The sequence below is a fragment of the Lissotriton vulgaris genome, chromosome 6 (genome assembly GCF_964263255.1).
Source record: "Lissotriton vulgaris chromosome 6, aLisVul1.2, whole genome shotgun sequence".
Lineage (NCBI taxonomy): Eukaryota > Metazoa > Chordata > Amphibia > Caudata > Salamandridae > Lissotriton > Lissotriton vulgaris.
In genome coordinates this window covers 574,686,288-574,700,155 of record NC_141694.1, presented here as the reverse complement: position 1 = coordinate 574,700,155, position 13,868 = coordinate 574,686,288, and the positions used below count along the sequence as shown (strand labels likewise).

Here is a 13,868-nt window from a genome sequence, read left to right as displayed (position 1 = left end):
TGGCTGGAATCCACATCTTTTTGCCAAGAGGTCCAAACTAAAATAGTTGATATTCCATTTGATTGCGAGTTTCTTTTTGGCCAACATGTTGACGAGGCCTTACCGGCTATCAAGAAGGACACAGAGACGGTGAGATCTTTGGGTAGCCTTCTGTTTCGTAGGTCATCCTTTCGAGGTGTTAAAGGGTGTGGATCCTATTCCAACAGAGGGAGCTATAATCAGCAGAGGTCATACCAAACCTCGCAAACTAACCAGAGATGCCAGCCCTACAAACAGCAGTCTTACAGACAGCGAGGTAATTCCTACACGCAGTCAAGGAGAAAATTCACCTACCGTGGAAGAGATTCCAATAAGAAACCATGAGACATGCCACCTGCCACCATCTCTCCCCCCCCCCAGTCAAAAGTTGGAGGAAAAATATCCTGTTTCTACTCGAACTGTCCGCAATTACTACAGACAAGTGGGTCCTGGACATGGTGGCCAGGGGACACAATTTAGAATTCTTCAAGATCCCTCCAAATTCTCCTCCCAAGGGCCCAACGCCAGTTCATATTAAGGAGTTGTTCACCCAGATAAATTTGATGATACGGAAGGGAGCAATCGAAAAGGTCCCTTATTTGCAAAAAGGAACAGATTTTTACTCAAAGTTTTTCCTCATTTGGAAGAAATCTGGAGAATGGCGCCCTATCCTCGACCTACGCACCCTCAACAAATACTTGAAAAAGTTGTCCTTCCGGATGTTAATGCTTCAAGAAATCCTCCCGCTTCTCTCAATGGGGGATTACATGGCCCCCCGCGACCTTCAAGACGCCTATTTTCATGTGCCGATCCTCCCCAGACACAGAAAATTCCTACGATTCAGAGTGGCTTGCAGGGATTTTCAGTTCAAAGTACTCCCCTTCGGACTTCGATCAACGTCCCGTGTTTTCACAAAAGTTCTGGCTCCGGTGTCGGCACACCTCAGCTTAAAGGGCATTCAAAACTTCCCATACTTGGAAGATTGCCTTATCAAGGCGAGTTCTTTTGCAAAAGCGAGCGGTCACGTTTAAAGATGCCTATCACTATTCCAGTCGCTGGGTCTTTCCATCAACTTCGAGAAATCCCATCTCATTCCGTCACAAAGATAGTCCTTCTTGGGAGCCACACTGGACGCCCAACTCACTCAGGCTTTCGTCTCAAAAGAAAGACAGCACAAGATCTGCAAATTAGCTCACCTATTGCAAGAAAAAGAATACATTTCAGTTTGGATGTTCAAATCTTTCCAAGGGATAATTTCATCATGTATCCCTCTGATACCCAACTGTCGTCTCAGGGTGAGGCCTTTGCAAGAAGAACTCAACTTCCAATGGTTGCAGGTTTTGGGGTCATTCGACGACATAATTTACATAACTCCTCGAATGTGAGGAGCCTTTCTCTGGTGGACTCAGATAAAGAATTTACAGGAGGTATGTGCATTCCTAGCGGAAGCGCTAAATATCACCATCACCACGGACAAATCTCTCGAGGGATGGGGAGCACACCTTCAGGGAATGACTGTCAACATAAAGTGGAATGTGCAACAAAAGAAGTGGCACATCAATCTCCTGGAGCTGCGAGCCATTTTCTTGGCCTTGAAATCCTTTCGAAGAGTCATCCAAGGAGCCTCGGTATTAATTCGGACAGACAATACAACAAGCATGCATTACTTAAACAAACAGGGCGGTACAAAGTCAGCTCTGCTCTCTCAACAAGCCCAGGAGATCTGGGACTGGGCATTGAGTCAGGGGATCAGCATCTCTGCTGTCCGTGTTCCGGGGATCTCCAACGTTCTAGCAGCTTCCCTCAGCAGATCTGCACTTTCCAATCATGAATGGGAGATCCATCAACTAACGTTGGACTGGGTCTTTCGGGAGTGGGGCCTCCCCGATCTGGACCTGTTTGCAATAAGTCAGAACCGCAAATGCCCACACTTCGCAAGCTGGCTTCCCCACAAGGACTCGTGCAGTAATGCGCTTTCGATAAACTGGACACAGATATATGCATACGCCTTTCCTCAGATTCCGTTGGTTCCCAGAGTCATCCGCAAGATGAAGAAACAGCCTTGTCGTCTCATTCTCATTGCTTCCAGATGGCCGCGCCAATACTGGTTCACCGAACTTCTCCTCCTTTCGGAGTGCGATCCCATTCAGTTCCCACCAATACCGAACCTTCTGTCCATCCAGGAGGGTGAAGTCTGTAACCCAGATCGAGCCTCCTTGAGATTAGCAGCTTGGCTCCTCAACACCTTGAATTCACACACTTAGATATCCCTGCGGATTGACAAGAAGTATTAGCACCTGCCACGATTAAAACATACAAACTTAAATTGTAAAGATTCTGCGCCTGGTGTCAATCTGTCAATTTTTATACAATTCATGCCAGACCAGAACATATCTTACCGTTCTTTCTTCAATTGGCGAAATCAGGTTTATCGCATTCCACGTTGAAAGTATTCTTGGCAGCTATCTCAAGGTTCCGTCACAATGGTTCTAACTCTCTCTTCTCTACTAGAGTTATCCAGCAATTTTTCAAGGGACTATTTCGAATGTTTCCTCCTGTCTGGCGTTCGCCTCCATCTTGGCATTTGAATGTGGTGCTCGCTCAACTCATGCGTCACCCCTTTGAACCTATGCATAAGGTGGATCTTAAGTACCTTTCCTGGAAGGTATCTCTCCTTTTAGCGCTGACTTCAGCTAGGAGGGTCAGCGGCATTCAAGCTTTTACGGTGAAATCACCTTTTTTACAGTTCACTTCCAATTCAGTGGTGCTTCGTACCAATCCCAGCCTCATGCCTAAGGTACCTCCGGACTTTCACCTTAATGAACCGATAATTTTGAAGACTTTCTTTCCAAATCCTCAAACAGCGGCTGAAAGAGCCTTGCATACCCTGGATGTCAGGAGGTGTCTCAAGTTCTATCTTCAACGAACTGCAACTCAGAAATCAGATCAGCTATTTATAGCGTATGAAAGACTACGTCAAGGCTATTCTGTATCCAAACAGACCATAGCACGTTGGATGTCTGCATCGATTAGCCTATGTCATCAGCAGGCGGGAAGGCCTTTACAGACAACCCCGAGGGCACATTTTACGATAGCAATCTCCTCATCTACCGCGCTGTTTGCTGGTGTGCGTCTTCATCAGATCTGCAGATCGGCAACCTGGTCCAGCAGACGCACTTTTACCAAACATTACTGTTTGGACGCTTCAAGTGATGCAGATACGTCAGTTGGACGAGCTGTTCTCCGCAATCTGTTTAAATAAGGTGAGCCTCTGTTCTCCCTCCTCCACTTGCTCTTTTTAGACACTTATTTACATGATGTTACGTGTTCTGATCTAGTATGAATATGCTACCACTAATGCATTTGTGTATGTTTATGATATTCCTTATGCTTTTATTATATGTATACTGTGATACAAGGAGCTTCTAACGAGCATTATGTTATGTACTGCTTTCTACTCTGATTCAGGCATGTGAATCTATGAACGACACCCCTAATACTGGAGAAGAACAATAGTTACTTACCTGTAATCTGTGGTTCTCCAATATTGGTGTCTTTCATAGATTCACATGCAACCCGCCCACCTCCCCTCAGAGGCTGGTTTAGGCTATGAAGTTTTGCTTACTCCTGTGCGAGAAAATCTGAGAGCCTGAGCCTCTGGGGAGAACATTCTAGTGGGTGCTGTCGCCTGATTGGCTGCAGTTTGGGTTATATAAAATGACTATGATAGTCATGAGTGTGGAAGTTGTTTCTCTTGTAGCTTTGGGCTACTTTACTTCCTGGTTGTGTATTACCTAGGATTTTGTTTATTATAGGCATATTATTGCTTTTTTATGTACAGTGGGACTCCCAATCCAACGACGGTGAATGATTCAGGCATGTGAATCTATGAAAGGCACCAATACTGGAGAACCACAGATTACAGGTAAGTAACTATTGCTCTTTTTTTAAGTATTTAGTTTTCTTTAGAAAGAATTTTAGAAGAATTTTTTATATTGATGACGAAAGCTCGAACTCTGGTATTCGCAGGTGTGATCTGAGACCTTACCACATTGAGCTAGATTAGATAGCTAGCAGTGAAAACTACAAATCTAACAATGTAACCTCATAATAATGTTAACATAGCACAAAAAAGAGAATATTAATCAGTTCAATATAGGGGTTGAGACGTGGCAAGAATAATGATATTAAACTCAGGATTCCAACAGTTTCAGAACCAGATTAAGGGAGATAATACTTTCCTCATCTTCATCGCAAACCCTAGTAAGTGGTCTTTATAATATGAAACTCTTCTGCAGGGCACTACCAAGGTGAGTGTATTTTGTGAACAAATGTACACAATAACAAAAGAGTGTTAAGATCTCATCCTGGAAGAAAGAGTAAATTAATTTAATGTGCACAAGTTTTATTACAGTACATTAGAAACAGAACCAACTTCTGTTGATGAAGATGATTTAATCATGTTCGAAAGATACATTTTAGTTTGAGCAATGTGCCTATAATCAATCATGCATCTGAACAGAACCTTCCTTATTAGCTCGCCAGGCGGTCTTAGAAGAAAGAGTATAATAAATTAATATTTCCAAGTCTCAAGTCTTATATTATATTTTGAATAGAAGCACTTCCAGTTAGAAAAGACTCCACCATATTAAAAAATATTCAAAAACCACGTAAGCATTCGATTTTACATCTAAACAAGAACTAGTGTTTCTGACAGACAATTCTAACTTCAGATTTCTCAACCTTTGAAGATCCCCAGGAACCAATCTGGGCCCAGAACGTTTGTGTGATAATGCTCTTGCATGCTAACAGGTGGCATACTACGTAACCGTGCTACCTCATGCCTGTCCATAGGATGTGACCTTGGGACCAGTATCTGTAGATACTCGCCCTGGTGTCAGTTCCTTTTCTTTCTGAGCCAATTGACGCAGATCTGGAGCTCCAACTGTCAATGGACATGTTTTGCTGTTCTCATTAAAAATCTTCATCAGTATGCAGATATGTCCCCAAAAACTACAAGGTTTAAACCTTGTAAGGACTGGACCTGATAGATGTTGGTTACAGATCCTCATGACGCCTTTCTTTGTTGACTTTGCTCCAGTCATGGTTCTTTGTGTGCCAAGATGAACGAAAAGGTAGCCCATGACTATGAGGCGAAGCTTGCTGTCTCAGAATTGAGGAAGCTGAAGACCCATTCCCAATCACAGTCCAGGGCCCAGCAATCCTGATTGAAGTCGAAGGTGCAGACACACTCTGGTTCCCAAGGTCGCTCTTGTGATTGGTCTTCAAAGAAGTGAGGAAAGCCAAAGAGGAGCTGTAAAAACAAAAAATCCAAACACGGATCACCTGCGTCTTGTCACTCAAGCCATTGCGAGTCATATGATGCCAAGGAGCTGTTCTTCCTCTACGATGGCTTCAGTGCTGATCCTTTAATAAATTCCTTTTGAACAGGAAGCAACACCAGAACCAATCCAACAGCTTTGCTATGGACAACATTTTTATTTTCACACTGGATCCCACTGGAGCGCCTTCAGGACTTGAGAGAGCCTCCAGTTGGTTTACCATAGGCGGCTTTGTCCTGAACCTCACCTGTGCCCTTGGACCTCATTTAGAGACTAGTTCCATCTTTGGTTCCAACAATACCTATGGCTCCATCGACATCACCTTGGATATCATCAAGGTTGCTGGTACGACCTACATTATTGCCTTTCACTGCTTTGAAACTGGTGCAAATAGAGGATCTGATTGAGCGGTCAGATTTTGAGACACACATTCCGCAGCCTAGTCCTCTTGACTCTATGCTAAATTTGAATCTGACTATATTGGAAGAATTTCTTTTTGATAAAGAGCACATCCTTATCAACAAGAAGACATTTTTAAAGATCTACACAATGACAGTGGTTTCGATATCTAACCAGACATTGGCATTTCTATGCCAAATCCTTCAGTTGCTACTGAATTGACTTCATTTTCTTCGGTTTTTAGGAGAGCAGCTGAGATTCTTGACCTCATCTTACCCTCACAGGAAGTTAAAGCAACGTTACTGATGGAGATTTTAAACCTTATTAATCTTCACAAAACCTTTATTACTATTTAATGAGGCTCTTACTAATGTACTATTGGGCACCTGGATGAAAACAGAATCTTGCCCTCCAGTTAATAGACAAGTGACAAGAAGACAGACGAGCTCCTGAAGAACTGGATTTTTTTTTACTACAACACCCTACTCCAGAGAATCTTGTGGAACATGAATCTACAAGTCATACAAACCCAAATGCTTTATTTACCACTCCTTCAGATAGGGAATCATAGACAATGGAGGCTTTTGCACTTAGAATGTTTTTCTTCAACCGCTTTAGCTCTCAGTTTGGTAAGAAACATCATGTCTCCTGGGGAGATATTCACATGCCGTATGGGATAAAGTGGCAGATGTTCTTCCTGTGGTCTCAGACGAAGTTCGCCAAATATTAGTCTTTGATCATAGATGGACAGGATGTTGCAAAATTTTCACTAAAGACTCACGGTTAGACACCACTGATTTTCTTATTAGAGCAGTTGGAACAAGTATTGTGCTTAAGTGCCCTGCCTGGTTTGATCCACAGGGTTCTCCATCGAAGTCCAACAGTCACTTATGGATATGCCTTTTGAAACTGGTGGCTGTTTGGAGAAAAAGCAGATTCACCCACCCTTGAAAGATTAAAGGAGAACAAGGTCACTGCTGGCTCTCTGGGCTTAGCTGCACCAACTAGGCACATTCCCCTAAAACAGAGACCTTTTTGCAGGTTTTGAGAGTGGTTATCTGCAGAAGACAGTATCTGTTCCAGCAGTAGCGAACCTCTCAGTCCTTAAGAGGACACGGTCAGAGAACTGGTCAGCAGCGCTCATGTTCCAGGGGCAGCTTTCTGTCCAAGGTTCATCTCTCCCCCTGTCTAGGTACTGGAAAACTGCTTTAATGTAGCCTTGGCAACACATGTTCCACCGATTGGAGGTTAGATCACTTTTTACCTTCCCGTATGGAGAATAATCACCTCAGATCAATGGGTGCTCAAGATAATGAAACATGATTAGTCCCTATCCTTTCATGTTTTCCAGACAATCCACCCACACCACATCTCCCACAGGACCACTTGTCTATACTATACAGAAAGAACCTTCTAGATAGATTATCTTATGTATTAAGATCTGCTATGGGCTGTCAAGAAAGCATCTCCCAGCAGGCCTCAATGCTCATTCTACCTGGGAGAAGGCTGGTACCACTGCTGTGGCACTCTTTGTGCCAGTTCTGGACATTTGACAGGCTGTGACATGGGCATCTCTCCACACATTCACCAAGCATTACTGCCTGGAATAGGCAGGTCCGGCGATACCAACACTTAAATTGATCTGTTCTGCAGGTTTTGCTGGTCTGAGTCATTTGCAGACTCACCTTTGGTATCTATTCAAAAGGTGAGGAATCTATAGTTATATGTCTCTATCAGAAGAACAAGTTACTTACCTTCGGTATTGCCTTTTCTGGTAGAAAATCTATCGAACCAAAGGTTCTTCACCTAGCTTCTCTCCTCTCTGTTATGTGGAATGATCTCATACAGTCCAATTTTAATGAGATACCATCACCAAAAAGTCATGCACACTATTTCATATTAGTTTCTATAGGTCCATGTCAGTTGGCACGGACAGAACTCAGAAAAAAACTGACACCAGCACAAGTATGTGATATATATACATATATATATCCTACTGGCAGTCGCCAGTAGGTAGTTATAGTTAGGACCTAGTTTCCATAGCAAAAGCATTTTTTGATTTGCCAATATCTTTGGTGTCGTTTGACAAATCTTCACGAAATTTTCAAAACTAATGGGACGGTCAGGTCAGCTGCTGTGTTGAAAGTTTCTGGGTGATCCCTTAAGTGAGGGGCTGAGAAAAGGGGGCGTCCCAAAACGCATTTTCTCCATGTTATTTTCCATAGGAAACTTTAGCTAGGGCTACAGCCCGAGCTGCTGAACAGAATTACACCAAATTTGGCAGAAAGGTAGCTCTTTGTTCAGAAAGGAAAGCACTCTTTTTGTTAAATGCTGTTAATACACTCAGTAGTTCCTGAGCAATGTAAATATTTCTCAGTTATCCAAGTGGGGACGACCGAGGATCCGCATACACTCCAGATCTCGTGCCTGCAATCTGATTGGCTGCGAAACCTTCAAACTAGGAAATGTTGGCAGCCATCTTGTGGCTCGGTTGAACCGAGTCACAGGAAAAAAGATCAACAAACTTTAAAAATCAAGAAAAGGAGTCAGGGTAGAAACAGCCGGACCCCAAAAAAAGCTTTGAAAATTTTTTTTCGGCTGGATTGACGCAGGATCAGCAAATCCGGGTGAACATGTTTTTAAAAATTAGGCGCATGCTCCCTCGCTTCGTTTTCTTTAAGCCTCTGGGTGGGACAGGTCCCCAGACCACTACCTCCACAGGCTATATTTGTGAAATGATGGAGGCCACGCGGCCCCTGCAACCCCAGGGACCGCCACCTAACTAGGGCTTATACATCCATTGCATAGGAGCCGCGAGGTTCCCCACAGCCCGGGGACCGCACTTCACCCAAGCTATATTTAGGAAAATGAATGCGTAGGAGGGCTTCTGCCCCCTCACACAGCCACTACGACCGCCACCACCCTGGGGCTATGTTCGTCCAATGGGGGGGGGCTACAAGGCCGCCCTGGGGACCGCCACCCCACCTGGGCCGACTCCTGCAATGTACCGGGGTGCCCACCCCCGGGACATTGCAGTTTGCTATAGAATGGCAGAAGCACTGCTTCCTCCATCCTATTGCAAGCAGCGGGCTCACTTTGAACAAGCGAGAGTGCTGATGTCATAAGTGATTTCAAATTTAGATGTCTTCAGGGATGTCACTGACCATGTCATGAGTGATGTAATATGTGACGTAATTAGCAGTGCATTGCGGGGGCGCGAGTTATAGTCAGCTCCGCTAACTATAACAGCTGAATATCACTGGTTTTGTACAAGTGAAATGTCATCTGAACTATAAAGTTCCTGTTACCTGTGTTTTTTCCCGTGAATATACATATAGATAGATAGACAGATAGATAGATAGATAGATAGATAGACAGATAGATAGACAGATAGATAGACAGATAGATAGATAGATAGATAGATAGATAGATAGATAGATAGATAGATAGATAGATAGATAGATAGATAGATAGATAGATAGATACTGGTCCCGATGTCACGTCCACGTGGGACAGAGCATCACGTGATAGAATAATGCTGCACAGCACCACCTGTTGATGTGCAAGGTGTTGTACAAAATTTCCAAATCCAGTCTCTCACCTGGGGATATTCAAAAAGTGAGGAATCTGTTGTCATATAAGTATCTACCAGAAAAGGCTGTACAGAAGGTAAGTAACGTGTTAGTTTGCCATACAAAGAAGCATGCCATGCTTCTGTGGACACTCCATAAGAAACATATTGTAAACATGTCCAAGGAGGTGAGCAGTGAAACTCATATTTCCTATTACAATAAATATCAGTTTAAATGAAGGGTGCAGTTTCACAGGAGGTCTACAGTGTCCTTTCTTCCTCCCCGGTGCCTGGAAGTTTTGTCTCATGATCATAGCGGAATGTGGTCTATTGGGTATACAAGTTGTTAATACAATTTTTGTGAAAATAACCAACCTTAGTAGGCAGCAAATAGACTTCAAAGACATGATGTGATTTCTAGAAAGTCACTCAAGAATGCCACACCACATTTAGTTCGTTAAACTATGTGCATTGCCTCCACTTTTGAAAACTTAAAGATTATTGTGCGAAGGCCTAATTGGGAGACACACCTCGAAGAATATAGGACTCATGTCTGTGAGGACTTTTTTGATTTATTATAAAATCCGTACAATTACTAATTTGTAGTTTTATTCTGAAAAATGTATTTTCTGAGCGACTGTTTTCTTTTTCTATTCAAGAAAGTGCAAGCAGATTTGTTGGAGGAGGTAAAGCAACTCAAGCTAGACAAGCAGTGTCTTGAAGTGGATATTGGTCAAATAAGGAAAGAGAGAGATCTTGCAAAGGCTCAGATAATCCACACATCAGGTAAATGCCATGATTTGTCAGGATAAACTGATGTTGAACATGGTCCTGTTCAGATGAACCATTGGGCTGACATTCATCAAATGTGTTCTTTTTGGTTTTTTTACTTTTTCTTGGTGCAAAAAAAGTACATACTCTCCAGGGCATTTCAGTCAGACTAATCTCCTAATATTACAACGTTACAACTTTTTCAATGGAACTCATTTGTTTTAATAAATAATTTAGCAAAATAATTTTGCAATTTGCAGGATTTTATAATGCCCGTCAGTGGTTGTGTGTTTTTTAACCTCTCTGTACTTAGAATCAAAATGTTTAATTTTAGGTGATAAATCATACGAGATGAAGATTATGGAAGAATCATACAAACAAGAAATTAGTCGTCTGAATAAGAGACTGCAGTGGTTTGCAGAAAATCAGGAGCTGTTAGACAAAGATGCCAGTCGACTCAGGGATGCCGGTAAAGAAATAGAAATGCTTCAAATAGAGGTAAGATTTTGAACAGCTTTTTGTATATATTTAATTGCAACTATTATTTTGTATCAGTTCTTATAATACTTCACATTCGTGTTGAGACCATCGAGTATTCCCTCATTTAGAAGATATATTACGTTGAATGGTTGGAAAGATTGTTAGGAAAATGTACGGCATCCAGGTTTGCCATTTACCTGGCTGTCTTAGTAACTCACTTCCTGCAAACCCCAAGAGAAAAGGAGGCTATAATAGCCCAATGGTCAACCAGTCTACTCTGATGTTAGATAACCTCATACTGTGCTGCAGGTACCATATGAGTGAGCATGAATGTAGGATTGAAGTGTACCCAAACGCATCATTATAGTACCAACAGGTAGAGAGTGTGCTAGGCTCTCTTCTATGTCCAGTTTTTTAAATACTTTTAACAGTGCTTTCAGGGACATTTAATGATTTACTATCAAGGTGAGAAAAACCCCATGTACTTCGTCTTCTGTTAGGCTCTTTTGGGATAGTATGAAACAGCTATTCACAGTTCGCTTTGGATAAAACAATAAGTAATGTGGGAATTAGAATGGTGTCCACTTTAGCATATGTTTTAGTGAGGACTGTGTTGTAATTTTTTTCATCTTGAAATAAGCATCCTGAATTGTCTTTACTTTGTCTTGCATTTACATTTTTAATATTTTTAATCACAAACACTTGATTTACAAAGTCTTTTATCTACAAATCTGGATTGCAAATAGCTTTTAGTTACAAAGTCTTTTATCTACATACCTCAAACTTAACCTGGACAAGACCGAGCTGGTCCTGACCGGAGGTGGTTGCAGTCATTGGTCCCCTTCCTTCTGGCCCCCTTCCCTTGGTGTCCCTCCACTTCCTGTGTCCAAAGTAAAAACCCTGGGAATCCTTCTTAATCCCCAGCTCACTGTCCACTCACAAGTCAGTTCCGTGGTTTCTTCCTGTTTCTTTTCCCTTAGAGTAATTAGGAAAGTTTCCCGTTTCTTTTCTCCCTCAGCTTTAAAAATTATCATGTTGGCCATGGTACTGTCCCGTATAGACTATGGCAACATAGTCTATAATGGAGCCCCTGCATACGTGATCCATCGATTACAACTGGTGCAGAACCAGGCGGCCCGCCTGATCCACGGCCTACCTAAATATCATCGGGTCACTCCACTACTCAAAACACTGCACTGGCTCCCTGTGAGAGAGCGTGCCCTGTTTAAACTCGGCTGCCTCACGTATCAGGCTAGATCGGGCACTGCCCCCGATTTCATCTGCTCTCTCATTAAGCCATACTGTCCAGGCAGAGAACTTCGCTCGGCTCATTTGCCCTCCTTACCATCCCTCGCTTTAAAAAGCAGAAGGCGGGCGGAGCGAGATTCGCTGTCCTGGCTCCAACCTTTTGGAATTCCCTTCCGGTTACCCTGCGCACCTCACCTTCTTACCTTCTGTTTCGGAAGAATCTTAAAACCTTCCTTTTTACGCAAGCCTACCTGACCTAATCTTTTAGCTGCCGCCGCCCACTGTTCACCACTAGCGCCATGAAACCGCTGGGTATACGAGCGCTGTACAAATGCTTTTAAATTCAAATTCAAATACCTGGATTGCAATTAGCTGTCACCTTAGTGTTGACAGCTAATTGCAGTCCAGATTTGTGCTGATTAAAAATATAAAAAGTGTAAGTGCCAGACAGAGTAAAGACAAATCAGGTTACTTATTTACTCATTTTTGGGTTGAAATTCCAAGAAAGGGTTTCTCTCTAGAGCTATGTCCCTGCTAAGATCTCAACCCTCTTCCAGCAGGTACAAAGGCAGAAAATAAATTGGCATCTCCAGTGCTCAAAGAATGGGTACAGTTGAATTCCTTGTTTCCAAAATACCCTAAATTTAAAGCCCCTGGCCTTTACAGTTGTAAGGCTTTTAGGTGTTAGTAGTGGTTTTTTATAGAAGCCTCTCAGGACAAGTACAGAATGCTTGCACAAACCCGTGCGAACCATTATCATTAGACATAATAGACCTCACCATCAACCCCTTTGGCTACCCGCAAGTAGCTTCCCCAAACTTTCCCACCTGGCATTCATTCATCTCCTGACTCTTTATGACCTTATTAGCATTGCAAACTCGGATAAAGCCCCCATAAAGAACAACAATATCCTCACTCGAGAAATCCTTATTCCTTATTCCTGAAATTAGCTACTCCTCCTTCCCCCCTCTTTCTAGTCAACATCCTTTCCTTGTTGATGTAGGACATTTTATGTTCTTACTAAAGAAAACAGATTAAGATCTATACACTCTCTTTAATTATCACACATTAAGCCATTTCCTCTTACTTGGAAGGATCCTGTGAAGGGCTAATGCTACATAACAGAAAACCACAATTGATCTTTGTATTGTAAATATTTATTTGTATTTGTATAGTGCAAACCTAAATGTGAAGGCATGGTGTGCTACCCACTGGCAAATAACCAATTTGGCTGCTCTCTTTTTACCTTACGATAGGGGTTCAATGGGAAGATATGGAGGATCTCCTCAAACACCTCCCAGAGCTGTACTGGGAAAGGGGGGAGGAAATTGTGTCGCAGGGCAAAACCATATCCACCGCCAGCATACACTGTGCATTAGATTCTGCATATATGTAAATGTAAATGTTTTTGTACTTGTATAGCGCACAGCTACCCGCAGTGGGTTTCCCGGCGCCTGTACGAAACCTAGCGCTTGTACGAATACCGCAAGGGAACCCTTCCTGGCTTTCCCTGTGAAGTGTCCACTCCTGGGCACCTCCATGGTGCAGACCAGGCATCCCTCGCGTTGTGGGGGCCAATGTGGAGACTAAGCAAGCTATTGCCCAGAGTTGCAGCGTGGGACCCATGATAAGAATAAGCACTGAGGCGAGAATATCCCGTCAGGGGAATTAATGAGCCCGAGACCCGCCGGAGCAGGAATCAAACCCTGGTCCCTGGCCAGAGCTCTGCATTGAGGTCTGCCTGCTCTAACCATTGAGCCACACTTCTCCACATATATACAGCCTCTAGAGTGATAAACAGCAGCTTTATTCTACAATGCCTGTCTATGTATCTCCAGGTCAAAACCTGAGGCACAACAACATCTCATAAACCTCCCGTTTGACAGCAAACACCTCTTGGAACCTCGAGTTAATGAGATGCTGGAGAAAATAAAAGCTACAGAGACCGCAGAATCAATCGGTGGTCTCGGTGGCACAGCTTTCAGGGGCTCCTTTTCAGGCAGCAATCCAGAGGAGGGGCTAAACATGCTTCACCTGAC

At 43.0% G+C, this 13,868-nt stretch overlaps 1 protein-coding gene across 1 annotated transcript in view; it reads left to right on the top strand.

The window, feature by feature from the left end:
• Window positions 1-13,868, top strand: part of CEP162 (centrosomal protein 162) — a 635,242-nt gene that overhangs the window by 319,009 nt on the left and 302,365 nt on the right. Inside the window, exons 10-11 of the mRNA XM_086926571.1 lie at window positions 9,990-10,116; window positions 10,436-10,599. Coding sequence (XP_086782697.1) covers window positions 9,990-10,116; window positions 10,436-10,599 — 291 coding nt within the window. The remainder of the gene's footprint in view (window positions 1-9,989; window positions 10,117-10,435; window positions 10,600-13,868) is intronic.